The sequence below is a fragment of the Salarias fasciatus genome, chromosome 23 (genome assembly GCF_902148845.1).
Source record: "Salarias fasciatus chromosome 23, fSalaFa1.1, whole genome shotgun sequence".
Taxonomy (NCBI): domain Eukaryota; kingdom Metazoa; phylum Chordata; class Actinopteri; order Blenniiformes; family Blenniidae; genus Salarias; species Salarias fasciatus.
Window position 1 is genome coordinate 5,285,056 of NC_043766.1, and position 19,327 is coordinate 5,304,382.

Consider the following 19,327-nt stretch of genomic DNA (forward strand, 5'->3'; position numbering starts at 1 on the left):
CATTCATCCACACATCCTTCCTACATTACAAAGTAAAATGTGATCTGCTGTGATAGCTGGATTTCACTGTCAGAACATATACTCATCAGATACCCATCAGAAAGAAAATTTGGCCTTTTTGTGGAACCGGGCGTCCAAACATAATCAGATTTTTGGTTGCTTCCTATTTGTTTAGTTAAAGCAAACCCAGAATTTACTTTCTTCCGCCGTGTTCTGAACTGAACTTTGTGGTTGGGTCAAGAGTAAACAGCACTGCAGCCCCCGGATCGCAGCAGCGAGTAGTGGGCTGCTGGCTGAATGGAGATGCACATGTTCACATGACAGTGGACTCTGAGAGCAGCCGCTCCAGGCAGGATCAAAGAACTCGGAGCTTGCAGATTTGCAAGGGTCCAAAGCCCAAGAGACCTAAAGGCCAGGGTGCACGTATGCATTCATCTCCTCATCCTCCTCCCTCCTCTTCCTCTCCCCTTAGCTCCCTGCAGCCCGCAGTCCTGAGCGCCATGCGGCCTGCACATGAAAACCGGGAGGAACATGTGGAAATCGTGTACGATCTCCCTCCTCTACCTTTCCCACAACTCACTCCTCCACTTCCCTCAATCCTCACTGAAATGCACTCTGTGAATTCCTTCCCCCTGCCTGTTGCGAATTCCCTGAGCATAATCGTGAAAGGCTCCAAGTCAGAGCGACAGTTTCAACAGCAGTACAACAATACAGGAACACCTCCTCTCTGGGCCCCCCATCCGCCCCTCCCTCCCTCCCTCCCTCCCTCCCTCCCTCCCCTTCACGCCATCACTCCACTGTGTCCCTCTGACACCTCGGGTGTTTCGTTACAAAGGCTCCGTTCAAACTCACGCACACGTGCATGTTTACAGACACATCGCTCGCTCGCACACACACGATCAGGCTCTGACTTATTTCAACACCGGAGGCCCAGATGGAGCAGAGCTGCGGCGTTCAGCATGTAACGCGCTGGACGCAGAAATCATCGCTGATATTCCTACCTTCACACACAGCACAGCCAGAGGGGACATTGCACATGGAAACATCACCTTCCAGAGCATCCGTGTGGAATTTACTGAGGATGGGGGGGGGGGGGGGGTGTTTGTAGGTCTTTATCGAAACTTAGTTCACACATAAATGATCTGTGCATCTGTTATTACTCCAAAGGCAACCCGGCAATTTTCATTCAGGCGTGCATTCTTCCAGTCTCGCACTGACTGAGGCGAGACGATCATGTACAATCTGCAAAACATACAACGCATGCACATACATGCTGGCACACACACACACACAGACACACACACACACACACACACACACAGACACACAGACACACACACACACACACACACACACACACACACACACACACACACACACACAGACACACAGACACACAGACACACAGACACATACACACACACACACACACACACCATCTCGTATATCATGAGTCCAGGCTTATTGACTGACTGAGGAGAAAGCATTTAATGTAACACAAGAGCACTCCACGAATAACTCGTGGCCCGTCCCGCCGTATACTACCCCTCTGACGCACAATCAGGTCTAATGCACAAAATTATAGATCTGTTCTGCTTTGGCACAAGAGAAGAAAGAGCGTGGCCATAAGGCCGTGAAGATTTCTCACTCTGCAGCTCATTTAGCATCATCTAAAATCTCCAAACCTTCTTTCTGTTTTGTTGAAGTTCTATAAAATTCTGGTTCAGGTGAGATAATTGTTACCTCCTTTCATTACAAGAACTGCAATTAAAACTGCACCCTGGTTTGATTTATTTGTTTGTTGCCTGGGGCAAACCAAAACATAATACATAACTCCCTGAATACATGCACCTGAGAAACACTGAATCTTAATAAACCATACTGAGCTGCGATGTTTCAGTAGGAACAAAGGTGAAACGGCTTTAAAATACAGCCAGCATTAGAAAAAGGGATCAGTTTGACTTTTATAGCAGCTAAACTCCAATTTATATGACATGCACACGTCTAAACAAGTCAAGACATTCACGCTAACAGGATACACGTGGCTCTGCACATGTGGTTCTGGTTCTGCTGACATTTAAAAAGGGACTGAAATTAGAGAGTAACTCAATATTTGATATTTGACCAAAAAGAGCCAAGATGGCAACAAGTACTGCAGCATCCTGCTGATGATTGTTAGACCCCCCATCCTTCATGTCCCCGTCATTTCTGTGCTCTGGACAAAACTATATTTAAAATATAAACGTTTAATTCCTTCACAGCTTGTCACACTCAGTGTGAAGAGGTAATGTTTTCTCAATGGAGTCTTTTTTGTGCAGTCTGCATGTTCTTCCTGTGCCTCCAGAGTCTGTTTCCATCGCACACAGTCAGCTGAGGCTCAGCACGCTACATGACAATGAATTGGATAAAGCAGAGTAAAAGATGGACTGTACATTAGAGGGCTGTCCTAAAAGTAAAATAACTAATTTAAACAAATGATATGAAACTGCATGAAGTTTAGCAGTATCAGGTCGTTGAAGAGCTGTTTGTTACAGTTTTGTACAAAAGCGTAACGAAGGAGACAGGCTTGTATCGCACAATGATCAAAGAAAGTCTGTGCCAGAGACTCTCGCTCTTTACATTTGAATCTACATGGCTTGTGTGACTTCTGACACGGCGCACGGCGTCCGCAGGGCTTCGGTTACGGCGCGGCTGCGACACTCAACCGGGACGATTTCATTAAAGTTTGCTTGAACAGTTGCACTCAATCAAAGTGTGAATTAAACAACGCCGCGGCCCGAAGCCGGAGTTACTCGGTTCACGTAAACACAGACCCGCAGTCGTTGTCTCCAAGGCGACCCGTCTTTGATCTGGGCCAGATCTCGCGGCGGCCTCCAGACACGGTCGGCGGTGAGACGGTTCAGCGCGCCTGTCTTCAGTCCTACTGTTCCGAGACAACCTGCGAGACGTTTCCTTTTGCCGTGTGCCAAGAAGCTGTTTGGTTTCAATCACGACTCATAACCACACCGGACACTGTCAGGTTTGGGGCTCGTAATCTGCAGCGGGATCTGCTCTGGGTTTTGAAACCCTGCAGAGCTAATGGACTAAGTGCCATTTCAAATCAACTTTGGGGCCGATTTCCAAAGCCTTCATGTGCTGCAGCGGTCAGGATGGATGTCTGGAGCAGAGCTTGATAGTCCAAGATATTAGAGCAGTTAGCTAAATCACTTTCATGAGAAGAGGGCTGGAATCAAGAGTTGATACGGTGGGAAAAGACTCCAGTCAAGTCGATGACCTCCTTCCTCCTGGAGGAACAAATCATGGCTGAAGAACGACGATGGAAAATAGACTTAAATCTTCACCACTTCTGTCTTTAACTCTATCCATTCTACACATCCGCTGAATTAAACTGAAGCTGACGTCTGACCAAAGGCAGGGTGCATCCCCGTCCAAATCCACAGTGAGTCAACATTCATGGACATTAATGGAAAATTCTGAGTCAACAATAAGTTAAAATAATTAAGTCTTTGATTTTTGGTGGGAAAGCTGGAGGAAACCCACAAACACACGTAGATAAACAGCAAGTCCACACAGAAAAGCTCCTCAGACTCCATGCCCTTCAATAAAAGCCTGGACTCAAATCCCAGTAACTTTGATGTAACTTTGCAATCTTTTACAAGTTATTTTCTGTTTGAATTGTGTGCATTTATAACAAATATGACCGCACAATTTTGCTGGAGCTCAATCTGGGGACAAAAGCGACGGCGGCAGACAACATGCAATCACCGCGTGTGATTGAGGCCGTCTGCCGGCGGCACCTTTCCATTCACCTTCTTGTGGCTCTTGAGGACAGACGGCGTGACAAAGGCCTTCTCGCACAGGTCGCACTTGTACTTCTTGTGGCCGTCGTGCACCACCTGGATGTGGACGTTGAGCGTGTCCTTCCTCTTGAAGGTGGCGTCACACTGGTCGCACTTGAATGTCCTCTCACCTGTTGGGAAGGGACAGAGGGACGTTTGTGGGAAGCGTTTTCCAGGCCGCTATTGTCGCGGCTCTAAACACACAGTCATCACGCACAGCGAGAGCAGACCCAATTTCACCAGGGCGATTGTGTGGGCAGAAAACTACAAAGAGAGAGTGTTTCATTGCACCAGACAACCTCAGACAACGCTTTTTAAAATGGTCTGGTTGTGTGTGTGTTTTTTTTTCTTTTATCCTATTTTGGACAGAAGTCATCTTTTACCATTTATCTGTAGCTGGACACATCCCGCGGGAAACAGTAAAACAAACTGCTCTGCCATGTGTTCACACTGAATCTCAAATACTTCAGTTTTATTGGGGTTTTTTTTTACAGTTTAAAGAGGGAAAAAAAAAAGGAAGAAGCATGCCACTGAACAGCCCTGAAATGTCGGACAGACGGTACTCAGACAGTTGCGTCGGGGCGCAGTCTCAGCTGTTCAGAATGAAGCCTGATGTTTTTCTTCACGCCTCTGCTCTCCACTTACACACAACAGCCCCTATTGTTAAAGACGAGATGTTTCCATTATATGGAGATCATTCAATTTCCACAGAGGAGTTGCGACGGAGCGAGCGAGTGGTTACAAGCTTGTGCTCGTTCTCTGGTTACCAAGGCCGATGATGGTCAGCTCAATAAAATGGAGCAGCGGTGGAAGCTGAGGCTCATCGTGTTTTCAATCAGGCCAAGCACACACACACACACGCACACACAAAACAGTAATTAATACCAATGGTGTCGTCAGTGAGCAGACAGTCATTCAAACACACACAATAGAGTTTATATCAAGGTCTGGAGACTGGAAGCAAACAGCAGATAAAATGTTCTGCACATCATGACAAGAGAACATACAGTGAATTCAAGCTGCACCTATTTTACACAACGCTGCATCCAGCAGTGCTGTAAAGATATCAGCCCCAGCACACAGGGAAATGTACAAAACAACCTGCAAAGGTTCCGTTACGACAATTTCAAAATAATTTCAAAATAAAAGTACACCACAGTTCTGAGGTATCATGGCTAAGCCATGCACGGCTTGCAGTGTTTTCCTGACTAGATGTTTGGAGTCAGAATCAATGCTTTTCCTGCTCATTTAACACAGAGGTGGTTCTCACAGTCTTCTGCACGGATTATTTCTCACTTCTTTCAGGGTAGTATCCTCCTGTTCATCAAATGCATTTCTTGGTGCAAATGAGGGTTAATATTCTGTTAACTGGCGAACTGGAGGAGGTACATCAAACTCATGAAGAACAGCCACGAAATGCAGATTTGGAGAATTCAAATGAGACGACAACCAGACAGAGTTGGGACAGTGGCAAGCTCACAGCCAGAATACCCGGGTTTGATTCTGGGCCAGAGAATCTCTGAGCATTGAGCTTGTTCTCTGATTGCTTCTGAGGATAATAAGATATGAATGTTAGATTAACTGAAGGCTCCACAGTGAACACGGAGAGCGACTGTGTGTCCTGCTCAGTTACAGACAGGGACATTCCTGCGAGACCAACTTAGATACAGGGATAATAGATAATAGAAAGATGAACAACTGGACAATCGTCACCACTGCACAGAAAGGTGAAACAGAAGAGAGTTGACCCTTTTTTATCATCAGACGTCTGAGGAGCATTTTTGTGTAAAGAAACAAGTGAGCAGAACTCCCTTTTCATTAAAGCAAGTTCTTTTAAAAAGCTGTTCTAAATCTTGTGTTCAGAGAGTCCGCTGCATCCCGCTCAGACCACCATACAGAACAACCCTCACAGAGCCGGGAATGAAGCTTCCAAAACCAAGCCTGTTGAATTTCATCCGAAAATGCTGCGACAGCTGTGCTTCATTTTCTCACCGTGTGCCAATCGCTAGACAGACGCATTTATTCCCTGCCATTTCTATTCTCTCACCTACGGTACAGTGAAATCACACACTCCGTCCTCCAGCCCCACATACCCTCTCCAACATGATACATAATACAAGTCCCGGTATTATATTGCCTGCCTCCTGAGACAGCGGCAGGAAATGCCTTGAGCTTTACAATCTCTTTGTTATCTGGCTCAATTGGAGTGGCAGCGCCGCATCCTGCCAAGGCTCCGCCGCAGCTCGGCCGTCCAGGGAGAAGGTTTCTGTCAGGCCGGAGCAGCCGGGCACAGGCAGACAATCAGGAGAGTGGTGTCTTAGCTGGGAGACATTTGATAGGGTTATGACATCTGTTGCTAATGGAAATTTCCACAGGGGCAAGAATGAGATGACAGCTAATAAAAATGCAGGCCTATCACCTATAAAACTCGGCCGGCTGGTTTTAAAGGTTGCAAGTGTAGATTGCTGCATTAAAACATGACAAGAGAGCACAATTTAGACATGTTTTGTTTTAAATCAGTAGTATTTTGAACTTTAGATGATGGAGAAGCAAATTAGAAAATTTTCATTCCTTTGTAAAAGCGCTGCGCGTCACTTTTCAAATTCGCACATCTTAGGAGCTTTAGAAAAGAGTGTACAATTTGAAAGCAGGTGACTGACATTACTTGTCTTCTAAATGAACTGAGAAATTAAATGCATCATTAAATGCTTGATAATTGTTGGTGGCTTGTGCTCCATACAGGAAAGCCTCTCTCAGCGATCTCTCCTGGAGAACCAGCACAGCACATTAGTCTTTCCACTTCAACATTTAGCTGCTATTCTCTTTTTGTTTCCCTCAGAGTTTCTATTTCATGCATAGAAAATGTTGATCGTGCACCAAGCCAGTGGCTCATGCACCACCTCGGACAGAGAAAAACAAAAGTTGCGAGCATCCTCAACAATGTCGTGAGACTGACAGGGAAAATAGAAGCAGTTTTTCTGACTAAATATTTTAAGTGATCAAAAAAAAATCCTAATTCCTGTCAGTTTTCTGTCACCACCAGCTGCAATCAGACCTGCTCCATTCACACAGCTGCTTTGTCTCTGCATCCAGAGGAGTCAATACTAAAGCTATTACAGATACTGTTGTTAATTCACATTTTGTGCTGAATGTCTGAGTTGACCCCAGCAAACCACAGATCAGGCGTGATCCCTCACACCACATTCTGCGCACACACTCGCACTCATACTTACTGTTGTGGATGAGGAGGTGGCGCTGCAGAGAGAAGGGGGTGCGGAACAGCGCTTTGCACTCCTCGCACTGGAAGGGTCTTTCCTCCGAGTGCGTCTGCGGGGAGCGAAGGAGCAGCGTCAGCACGTTTCTCATGTGTAAGGCGAGCCGTCTCAACGCGGACGTTCAGGAAGCTTCTTAAATTCATGCGAGAGGATCACGCTCGAGCCTCTGAAGCCAATTTGCTCCCTTCGCCTTGATGAGGGCTGGCAGCTCGAGGGGCTCCGAGTTCAAAGTGCTTCTGTTTTTTCTGCCCACCACCTCCACCCGCTAACACCCAACTGATCTAGTTGAGTGACATCTCAATCCCAAATGTAAACACGGGATCAGGCGGAGGCAGGGGAGTGGAGGGCGGCGGGTGGGAACTTTTACGCCTCTTCTCAGTTACACAGAACACCAGCTGGGCAGAAAACTAATTTAATCAAGGAATAAATCTGTATCTTATGCAGTGACACTGCGTCCGCTCACCTTCTTGTGATTCTTGTAGACGTTGCGGTGGGCGAACTCTTTCCCACACAGCTTGCACTTGTACGGTTTGTCTTCACTGTGAATGATCTTATGAGCTGTCACCTGGTCCAAACGCTTGAACGAGCGACTGCAGATCTCACAGGTGTAAGGTCGTTTCTCTAATCCGCGCCAACAGAAGATACCTCCGGTGAGTGGCGTGAGACTTCAGGAAGTGACCACGTCTCTGATGCTGCACTGTGCTCTTACCGGAGTGTGTGATCAAGTGGCGCTTCAGCTGATTGGTAGAGATGAACTTCTTGTCGCACGCGTGGCACTCATATATTTCATGCACCTGCAGCACAAGAGCAGCCAAGAAGAGATAACTTGAGGTTTTTGCTGATCTTTTTAAAAACTTGGGTTAAAGTTCCAGGATCACAGTGCACGATGGTCAACTCAAACCAAATCTTGTCCGCTTTCATTAGACTGATGTCTACAGACAGAAAAGCAATTAAAGTGATGAAAAGTTTCAATCCCCTTTCTGCTTCAGAGCATAGTTCCAATTATTGCACACTCAATAGATCCCGGCGTACAGCTACAATAGCATATGCTAATGCAACGCAGCTCCTCTTGTCACAGCTGCCTCTGCAAAAGCTTGTTCAGCTAAATGATGATAATGGCAGTTTTAAGCTGCTTTGGAGCTAAATTGTCATTACGGAAAGTTTGACAGCTCCTCTACAAGAATAATACTTAATGCCCTGCTGGCTTTGATTGAAGCTATAAGAATATGCCGAATACTTGGCCAGAAATGTGCAAAGTTTGGAATAACAGTTTGCATTTGAGGAAGAATCAGATTTTCTGGTCATTGGTGGAAAAAATTGCAGCAACATTGTTTTGCCTTTCTGATTTTATTAGAGACAAAAGCATGCGATTAGAAAAAGCGGAGGAGCACGATAATCCAACTGGGCCACAGTGCATATGTAGGCCACACGCAGATATTTCACGCTCCAAACAGATGTGAGGCTATGGAGGAGGGACTCAAACAGGTGAGAATTTGAAGGTTAAGTCAAATTTACATTTGGACGTTAAAGAAAAATAAGTACTGGACGCTTTCTAAGACAGAGAGTAGACCTGAGAAAATGCTCAATCCTGCTGCTGCTGCTGCTTTTATATGCTAGTAAAATAGATGAACGCCGACGTTTGACTTCTGCAAAGTTTGAGGTCGAATAGGCTGTTTTGAGGGGCTGTAATGACAACAGGAGCATTTCACTATGAGACCACATACAGGTGACTTTAAATGTTGAACAATTCACAAATGATGATAGATATGATCAGGGAGATGGATTAATGGTGCCTGATTAATCTGGGTGATGAATGTTGACGGCAGAAAATTAAAGTTTCATAAGCACCTGCTGCGATCATTAATGAACGAACATCAGTTGATGAATGAAAACCAATGAGACAAATTATCTGACCTGAGTTGCACTGTGATGTAAATGATCAAAGATGACTTGCAAAAAGACAGAAAACGTTATTGTCCTGTAGAAGAAATCCACTCTGACATGACTTGTTTTTGGCAGCGGGTAAAAAGGAAGACATCGTATATTATATTATATTATATTATATTATATTATATTATATTATATTCATTCATCAGTGACAATCAAAGTTATTCTGTAAAAAATGTCAGGTTTTGATGTTACTTTTTTTTTTTTCTCAAACAGAACTTTTCATTCAAACGTGCACCCTAGCTGGGTTAAAAGATGATCCCTTATGGTTTATTTTGCTTTGCTTATCAACCTAAAAAGGATCAGGACTCACATTTCTGAACGTTCCTCAGAACAATCATCGATTTCCAGCAGAGCATGGAGCGACAACATGTCGTCTGATAGTCTGATAATGGGACTGAATGTAGGTAAAACGAGTTTCTGGCACAGCAACAATTATGCGAAGATATAACTGCGGCCTGCTGGTGTAATTGTAATGGGGCGATTATGTAATAAAAGACGAGTCTGGATATGAGGGAATACCTGATTTTACTCTGCAACATTAGTGCTTTTCTTCCATTGTTTACTTCATGATTGTCATAGCAAAGCCGAATTACCAGCCATACATGTTCATTGAGAATTATTTGCAAATAATTTAATGGCGTGTGACTGCAGTGAGATCGCCAAATGAGGGCCCACTGGACTGTGTGGGAATGGAACTTGGAGCGAACCTCCCAGTCACAAATGTTTGAGAGTGATGACAAGGAGAGGTGACTAAACAAATTCATATTTGCTTGAAAATGGTTTTGAAAAGTCTTTAAATCCCTGGGTTCAAATCTGCAAACCATCAGTACAAGAGAGAATCCTGACGCCGAAGTTAAAACTTCATAGTCTGCCAACAGAGCCTATTAAATTTCACAAGACCTGTGGGATGAGCCAGTGAGAAAGAGCCATTCCTCCGCTCCGTGTCGCTCAGAATAAATCTGTAACAACTTGATCATAAAGACGAGAATAAGGCAACTCAGGAACATGTGCAGCGAGGCCGGATGCCAGATTAGGCAGTGAGACTGTTGTGGAGCCGTCGCCTTGTGATGGATATCAAAGTACAACAAGAGACAGCGCCGAACGCACATCGCGGTGGAAGTGGATCATGCAAAACTGCATAAGCTGTGTAAATCCTCCCACATCCCATGCAAAGTATGTGGGCTGGGATAAATGAAGACGTACAGCCCACGTGGAGAGACTCACCTTCCTGTGCTCTTGCAGATTCAGAGAGGAGGAGCACTTTCGGTTGCATATGGTGCAAGTGAGTTTCCTTCGCGCACTGCCTGTAAAACACAAGTAAAACAAATCTGATAGCACACACAGGCAGTTCTTTAAGATGCATCATCACCCGGTCAGGGAAAAATACCAAACTCTCCTAATCACAGGCCCAGTTGCCCCGGCATTCTGGGCCTGGTGACACCCGCCCTCCATCCCCATTGGAATTACATGACCCACATCTGCTGCGTCTGATCCACTTCCTCCTCGCCCACACATGGCCGGCCGCACACTCTCACACACACACACACATACAATTCTGACCACATTGGGGGCAACATAAAAGCCCAGCTCTCAGCTCTATCAGCCTCTCGAATGAACGTCCTAATCTCGGGTTGATACTTGATTCACATTGCTCTGCTGCATCCCCTCGCCCTACATCCCATCATAAATAGCTATGGAAGTCCAATTATCTGAAAGAGTGAGCCGCCCCAGAACACACAGGTCAGCAATTATGGAGCACAAGTAATTAGAGATGTTCCTTAACATTGCTGAGATTTTACGCCGATCGAGGTCATGCACCGTTCCTGCGGTTCCTCGAGTGCTGAGGCTGCTAATGGACAATTATCTTCATTACAAGATGCCTCACAAGACCAAAAAAAAGTGCTGCGAATGTGAATACATGTGCAAGAGAGATTTGGAACGAGAAGGGAGAGAAGACAGACACCAACCTGTGTGAACATTTCCTTTATGCTTCTTCAGAGCATCTTTGCTCTTGAATCTTTTGCCGCAGCTCTCGGCTTTACATATGAACCTGGCGTCTCCTTTACAGGCTTCTTTATGCTGCTCAAAACTGGGGGCGGAGGAAGACGACTTTATCAAGCTTAGAAGAATAGATTTGGCTGAATCTGTGTATCTCATAAAACAGGTTTCAGGTGTTACCAAGCTGCCCGTGCTTCGTGTGGATGCCGTGTGTTACCTGGACTCTGAGCTGAATGTGTTGTGGCAGATCGAGCACAGGTGAGGTTTGGAGTCACCAGATGGATCCAGGGACTCCGAACAATGCAAAACACTGAGGATGGATTCAAAATAAAAACAAATTAGGTGCAGAATGGTGAATGCGTCACACTCGGACAGCAGCTGAAGAAAAGAGGGGGTCAGATCACTTTTCTAGTACGAAGATGGGAAGCAAACTTTACAGAGGAAAAAAACACAAGCTGTATCTTTAAAAAGAAATTTCATCAAATTGATTGAGGTGGAATTAGGTTATTGATTACATATTTACAGCGGCCAAATAGTGTAGCTCGGCTAAGTGCTACAAGCAAACATGTTTTGAGGGTTGGTTCCGTGTTGGACTGAGGTCTCTAACACTTCATCAACACTTCCTCCTCTACCAGGAAGAACCACACAACTAAACCAACAGGGTCGAACACTAACGGTCACGAGCGATGCCAGTAGGTACATTTCGCCACCTTTAACCAGAATTTGTTCACAAGTTTTAGCCTCCATGCTAACATTAGATAAATTAGGCTCATCTAAAATTAACTGCCTCCAGTTTAATTGTGAACATACAGAAATTCACATATCAATCAAATGTAATTCAGTGCAAATGACTGTATTTCCAAAAATAATCACTTTAATCTATTTATCAGTCTTGAGTCTCTCACTTTGCTCAGAAGATCTACAGTCTGATTTATTTGATGTATGTAACACATAAGTTTCAGGAGCAAACACCTCACACTGAAGTACTTGTTCAGATGTGGTCGGGGAATTAAACTACAAGCAGTTAAAACGGCAGAGCAGTAAACCCACTGGCGCTGCAGAGCCTGTTTGACGGGGAACCTCTTTCCACAGTTCCTGCATTTGAACTCCTTCTCCTCGGTGCTGGGCCTCTGGTGCAGACTCTGGAGGTGGGCGGCCAGGATCTCCTCGCTGGGAAAGCTGCTCTCGCACAGCAAACAAGGGTGGTCCTCCTTCTTTATGACCAGTTCTGCAACGACGCGGTACACACACACGGCTTGTTTGAAGTGTGGAAAGCCAACGGACCCAAGACACAGAACACGACAGGCATCAGAACCACTATTTCTTTGCTGCAGGCTTTTTCGTGGTGCATAACTGTGAGGTTTCCATCGCTGCTTCTACTCCGGTCATTTAGTAGTGATCATGAACCCTCAGTTGGTGAAAACATGACTCATTCCTCACAGGCTGCTATTAAAATTTGACTCTTAATAATCCAATTAACAGCCTTCAAAGAGAAAAAATAAAACATAACTTGTAACAGAAAGACACCTCCATCAGCACCAGAGGTGGAGGCAACAGCCTGAAACGGTTACCAGACTATTGCTCCAGTAGAGTCAAAATCCAGTCATGAGTGTCATTGGAGCTGTTTGAATGTCCTCAAACTGCAGCAGTACATCATGAAAGGTAACTGTATTGCATGATTTGCATGCTTCAGAGTGACGTGGGGTGGATTTTGAGGAGGATCAGGTTCAACCGCGCCCAGAAACATTCATAAGAAAAGCAGTGAAGATATTCGACTGTACCCATTTCCACAAGATGCTTGGCCTCTTTACTGTTGTCGTCTTCATCTTTAATGACTTCTTCTTCCTCTTCCTCCTCTTCCTCCATGTCGCTGTCCAGGTAGCCTATCAGGAGCTCAGTGTCCGTCTCGATGTCGTCCACAGCCAGGTAGAAGATGTTCTCTCCATCCTAACGACAAAAACATGTCGGGGGGTTTTTTTTCTGCTGACCGCACGGTATTAACAGCACCGTGGAGTGCTGGCAGCATGGGACTCTACATTTCCAAAAGGAATGTGAAAGTGAAATGCTCCAGAAGGTTGCTAAATCAGCTCCAACCTTTTATGGTTATGCACACTGAGGGAGGATGGAGGCTCAACTCATTACACCACAACAACAGTCTGTTAGGAGCTGATTGAGACCACAGGTCAAAAGCTCAACCCCTTAAAAATGTTGTCATTAACATCCCTATCCTCAAAGGTCACGTTAATAAAATCAAACCGTCATTTTGTTTTAACTATGGGATTCTAAATATACATAAATAACGATTAAGAAGAAGAGGGCTGCACAATAAATGTCACTGGTGATGAAACGCAGAGATTTAACGCTCATGTGTGACCTTTAAACGACCAATCACAGAGGGCATTCGGGTATTAACGGCAGGAACTTGGCCCCAAGACCTGAAATGTTCATCCTCTCTTCCTTCCACTTGTATTTTTCTTCCACTATCAGGAAACAATCTGTTTCTTTTTAGGTTTTACACAGAGGCTTGGGAGGCGAAGTTTCCCAGACCCACAGCACTGTGTGCGCCAGTGTTTATGTTTGTGGGCTTTAAGAGGATTACTTTTAGAAAATCACCCAGACTTTGTGCCACACCTTGGCCTGGCTACCGTTGTTAACACATTATTAGTCATTTCAGTGACTTAAAAAAATCATTCTTTGGAGTATTTGGAAAATGAATGGAGACAAAACAATCCTGTAAAGTTTTGATCAATTTCTACAGCAAATTTGCTTTTTCTGTCTTCAGTTTTATGTCTAATTTTCACTCAATTATAACAGCTTCAAATCTGTTTACAGACCGACTTGGAGGCATAGTGATGCATCTACTATTCAAATGAAAAAATGTGGAGTTTTATTACATGGTGTTTTGTTCATTTCCACTTATTTTTTCTTTATTTTCACTATAAAGCCGTCAAAGGCCTCAGGCAGTAAACCTGTTTGGCTTACTCAGTAGGTCAGCTGTATCAGTTGTGCAATTCGCTCATAATTAAACTGAACTAAGGATTTTGAATACAATGGAAAAAAAAAAAAATCTTTCACTCTTGTGCTACATTACAAGAAAATGTAAAACTCATGAGGTTTTTCCAGACCATTGAGAGATTTGTTTATTTGATTCCCTTCAGTATTTATCATTTTCTTTCTCCTCAGCCAGTTCTGAGGGATCTCTATATCCATTGAACGGAAATGTACCTGAATGGCTGCCAAGTTCTTCTGTTCTTGAGAAGGCGCCTGATGGACAAACCGCAGCCAGTTGGCATGGCGGGGATTACTCGCATCCAGAATATACAGCACGTCTCCTTTACTGCCGCGGACCTACAGAAAAGAGAGGGGGAAACCACGTCACTACGTGTGCCGCTGATTCCTTGTCTTCTTCTGTTGCGGGTTTGTCTTCTGTACAGATTCTCGCCTGCACACCTCACTCCTTCACATCCCAGGATTTAGCACAACATCACGGACATGTTAAAACATCTGCATGGGATTAAACATGGTGATAATAGTGTCAAGCATTGCATACACTTCAGTACTTTTGTTGTAATTAATAATAATAGTGCTATTTCTTTTCTTGGACAAATTTTAGCCTGATGCAACGGCGCCGAGTTTGTTTTTGTTTTGTTTTGTTTCTTTTTTTTTTTTTGCATGATCACTTGAGCAGTTCAAACAAACAGACTTTCAGAAGCAGAGCAGTTTGTTGAATTTGTTGTTTTTAGTCAGTTTTCCTCGATTTTCGTGCTGTGCTGCTCCCGACTTCTGGCTCGTGGGCTCCAGGTATGATGTAACGTCGAAGCAACGGCATGAAGCATGATCTGTTGACACAATCTGTTGCCCTGAGGCCTCATCAGATTGGTCAAACATGTTGATTTGCAGAGCATTAATTCATAATGCATGAGTCCACATCACTGCAGTTCAGTCAGTAACTCTTTTGCAGTACGTGTACGGTTAATGTTGATATTGCAATGACTTGCAAAATACCATGCCACCCCAGCCAGTAATTTAATGTTCACTCCATCATAGGATAAATGGACAGCATTCGTGCGTTAAATGGTGTGCTTAGAACTGAATGGCCAGGAGATTATTGAGTGTTTACTCTATTAATTACAGTCAAGTACAGTGAACAAATCAAGTGAAGGTGCCCGTGTTAAACTGCTAACGTTCATCCATCATTCATCAGGCTGTTGGTGCTAAATGATCTCAGAAAAACACTTCATTCTCAGAGTGCTGGCTTACTGGCTGCTCCTAGATTCTATAAAAGTAAATTTGGAATTATCAGGCTCCTCTCACGTAGAAAAGGCCCCCAGTTTCAGATTAGGAGGCTAAGACGGTCTCTACTTTTGGCCTGAACCAGCCCAAACTTCCTGGGGCTGGTTCAGGGCATTCTGGACTATTTGCTAAGCTGCTATAGGTTTAGATTTTTATGTAGCAGCACTATTGAAACCACCAACTTTATAAAAAGAGAAGGCAATAAAAGAAATAAATACACATAAATGAACAAAGCCACAAAGTTACATTTTTAATCCCACACAGTGGTGTGGATTATTAAAGAAATGTGTCAATGCCCGCCTTTATTCTAACACCTCTTGAGTCCCCCCCCCCCCTCGCTGAGTCTCAGTTTTACGCACCATTTGTGAACCCCCAACAAAATTCAATGAAAAACAACGAAGTTTATCCTGCCGACTGAGTTTTGTAGGTCAAACTGTATCCAAATGAAACCATGTGAGAAATTAGGCATCTCAAACAGACGTCTTGACGCGTCCTGGCGCTGACCTTTATTCTACGTTACAAGTCAAAAAAAAAAGATGAAAAACACAAATTTAATCTTAAAGAAACTCTTGTGTTCAATGAGGTAGCTGTTTTCACGTAAACTGTTTATATGAAACATAGCCTGAGTGAACAGCTGCCAGCTAAAAGCTAAAATTTCTGTATTTTCAGTGAAATGCCGTGAACCTCGAAGTGTAGTAAAACACACAACGGAACTATTCTTCTTCTGCCACTGCGGAATTGTTTCAATCCTTACAAAAAAATTAATAAACTGCTGCTCTGGCAGGAGAGGTGAGGAGAAAGGTAGCATTAACCACGCATATGATATCAATTCTCAGTGCTCTACAATTAAAATATTAATAAATGTATTAAGTCAGGGGCTCCTGGTGGGAGATGTGTTCTGTCTGAGTTTGGCCCTCTGCATGAGAATGATGCTCTGATGATAACAGCCTGGTGAAGGCACTGAGCCAGTCTTTTGAAGAGAGCATTCAACTACACATGTAAATAAAGCATGTGAGGCTGCTTCAGAAGTCAGTGCTGTCAGCCTCGTCTTGAAAGTGTGTTTGCTTTAAAACGTGTGCAGAAATACAGCAGGCTGTGTGTGTAGAGGTGTGTGTGTGTGCATTCACCTCCCACATCAGCCTGGTGTCCGAGCTTTCATCCAGCTCACTGGGCAGCTTCTTCTCACCTGCAAACGGTCCAAACTTTTCCCCCTTTAAAGCAAACAGAGAGACCACATGTTAGAGGAGGCTTTATGACCGTGATTAAATATCACGCTGTACGCTCCATGATTAAAGATCCAGCCTCTGTTGACGGTCTGCAGATCGACAGCAAAATATTGATCCTTTTAATGAAACATGCATCCGTTTTTGACTCGATTCTTATGCTAAAATGCCAATACTGACATTGTTTCTGAAAATATTTCTATATAATTTCAGATAAATGTGCCTCTTCATCAGTGTAAAGGTCTAACTCCTCTGTCTAACCACATATTATTTGTTTTAACTTCATACATGAGGATTTTGTGAAAAGTATCAGCATCTCATTGATACCGACACTACCAGCTATGGTTTCATGTTTGGTAGAGGATCGGAAAGATCAATGCTATTACACATCACTGATCATTCTGCCAATAAAATGATGCAAACTGTACTGAAGAAAAACCTTCTGTTTAATGTGGCATGACGGGAAATTTCTTTTGACCCAGAGCTTGAAGGTGGCCTCCAAAGGTTGCAGACATTGCTCGATATCAATGATAATAAGATGATAGATTTAATAAGGAATGATCTGAATCAATAATGTGCTGAGATCCATACTTGTTGGCAAGAAGGAGGTTTTCAAAAGATGGCTGACATTTGGTGTATATCGATGTGAGAAACACAGTTTTACACCCTCTTTGAGGTCCCATTTACATGAAAACGCAACACTTCCTTTGCATTTTGGGTGTCAGTTTACACGACAACAGTGCTCAGAGTCACTGACAACCCACTTTTTGACTCTCGATACCTCCTGACAATACCTGGGCTCCGTCCCCAGTAGACGGTGGAGACGCTGCACACCAAAGCCGGGGTAAGTAGTTCTTCTCATGCGCAAGTAGATGGACGGAGAGGAATATGTTTGTTCTTCGAGCACGTGTGTGTGGTTTCATTACAACAGCACCCGCTAGTGGCCCAGCATGAGCAGAACCGAGTTTTCGGCATTTCTGCTGTCACCTTGGAAACTTTTCTGAAGCTAAAATGTAAAAAATGATGCGTTTTCACGTGAGACGTTATTGTGTAAACAGGGCTTGAGGACAACACGCTCGAAACTAGTGGGGCCTCCTGCTAGTCGCCTGCTACATGGTGCTGCTTTTATGAAACGGTCCGGGGCCCTCCTGCCCCAGGCCCCCGGACCGTTTGGAACTGCCCCTGCTCGTGAAGGCATCTGTGAGCGCGAGCTGGGCATCTTTTCCTGCTGGCCTTCCCAGAGGGGGCGTGTTCACTGGGAGCTCTCCGTGTTGCATTCATGTTCATCCTCTGCAGTTTCATTAAACATTTCAACGACAGTGTTAAAAGGAAAGACAAGGAAAGAACAGAAGTGTTGGCACGTGAACCTCACGCGCCTTCCGGGGAACAGCCCACAGTTTACATGTTTGAAGTGGAGCAGGAGGAGTATGTAGGCTTGTAAACTGCTAAGACAAGTTCTAATTATCTTTCAAAGAGAAATGCAGCTTGAGCTGGGTGTACTGATCGGTTATCTCGGGGAGGGGGGGTTCAGATCTGCGGCCAGACCTCCTCTCCTCCCGGCTATGGAGACGTGAAGGGGGCTCGGAGAACCACGGGAGTCTGTAGCGACGTGGCACTTCACGTCAGAGGCGCCCCGGGTCTGCTCTGACAGCCCCGGACAGGAATTACCCCACAAAGCCCTCAGCGACCCCCAACAACTGCTGCCAAAGTGGCACAAAACGCACCGCGAAGAAAGAAAAAAAAACTCCGACAGAAAGTTTCCCCCCGCGAGTCGGAAACAACCAACCTTTTTCACTCGCCTCGCCGTGTACAGACCGATCCCATCCTGGACCCGGGACGATTTCAGGGAAAATCTGTCTGGCACGTACATGCCCAACATTGTCATCGCTCGGAAACGTTTCCCTCGGTGACAGCGGGTCGGCTATCGGAGGGTGTCAGTGGGAAGGCATGGCCAGCGCGGGGTTTGGAGCGGCTCGTTTTCTCCCAGAAGTGGTCCAGGTTGAACTTCTGCTGCTCGTGCTGCAGCGGAGCACAGCCGCCTCCTGATTGGTCCAAAGTTTGTAACCAGAAGCTACCTTTGCAACACGCTGCAGCCTGCAGCTGCAGGCATGCAGCCCAAGGCATGCACCAGGGGTTAGGGGGCATTTGGATCTCTCCATAAAATTAAATAATAATATCTACAAATAACTGCAACTACAAATGTTTCACTTGTTGAAATCTTTTCAACAAGCCAGGTTCATATATCAATATCAACAAACTCATGTATATTCACTTCAATTGCTGTTGCAACAAAATTATAAAAATCACTTATGAGATGTCCTTGACAAGTCTACTGGAAGTAAAATACCGTCTGTCCCAGTGTTTCTGTTCAGGTTAATGTGGGAAAATGTCTAATGTTTCCCAAGCTGTACAAATATTTGTTACACTCAGTTTGCTTTCCCCCCACAAATGTACCATGACAGTATGGCTTTTATGCTTCTTATAGCAATGAGCCTGGCAGCTTTGCAGCACCACTGATTGACACAATGTTATTTAAGCCCCCTGGCCATAGACCTCATCCACACAAAGATTTTTTTTTTTCTTTTTTAAACCTTACATACAAATCAAGAAATATGTCTGACCACATGAAAGCGCCCAATGAGCTGTAGTGTTAATATCAGGCCTGTGGTGGTGCTGTGATTCATTAAAATCTGGGAAGAACACATGAGGCATTCACGTCTACGATGGTAATTATGGACACACAAGCAAG

At 44.6% G+C, this 19,327-nt stretch overlaps 1 protein-coding gene across 1 annotated transcript in view; it reads right to left on the minus strand.

Annotated features, from left to right (window-relative positions):
* Nucleotides 1-18,490, minus strand: part of prdm5 (PR domain containing 5) — a 38,175-nt gene extending 19,685 nt beyond the window's left edge. Inside the window, exons 1-12 of the mRNA XM_030083309.1 lie at nucleotides 18,365-18,490; nucleotides 16,483-16,566; nucleotides 14,288-14,410; nucleotides 12,844-13,009; nucleotides 12,113-12,290; nucleotides 11,280-11,372; nucleotides 11,032-11,153; nucleotides 10,289-10,368; nucleotides 7,824-7,908; nucleotides 7,578-7,735; nucleotides 7,073-7,166; nucleotides 3,810-3,970 (exon numbers count right to left, since the gene is read on the minus strand). Of these exons, the coding sequence (XP_029939169.1) occupies nucleotides 3,810-3,970; nucleotides 7,073-7,166; nucleotides 7,578-7,735; nucleotides 7,824-7,908; nucleotides 10,289-10,368; nucleotides 11,032-11,153; nucleotides 11,280-11,372; nucleotides 12,113-12,290; nucleotides 12,844-13,009; nucleotides 14,288-14,410; nucleotides 16,483-16,566; nucleotides 18,365-18,463 (1,443 nt within the window). The 5' untranslated portion in view covers nucleotides 18,464-18,490. The remainder of the gene's footprint in view (nucleotides 1-3,809; nucleotides 3,971-7,072; nucleotides 7,167-7,577; nucleotides 7,736-7,823; nucleotides 7,909-10,288; nucleotides 10,369-11,031; nucleotides 11,154-11,279; nucleotides 11,373-12,112; nucleotides 12,291-12,843; nucleotides 13,010-14,287; nucleotides 14,411-16,482; nucleotides 16,567-18,364) is intronic.
* Between the last annotated feature and the right edge of the window lie 837 nt (nucleotides 18,491-19,327).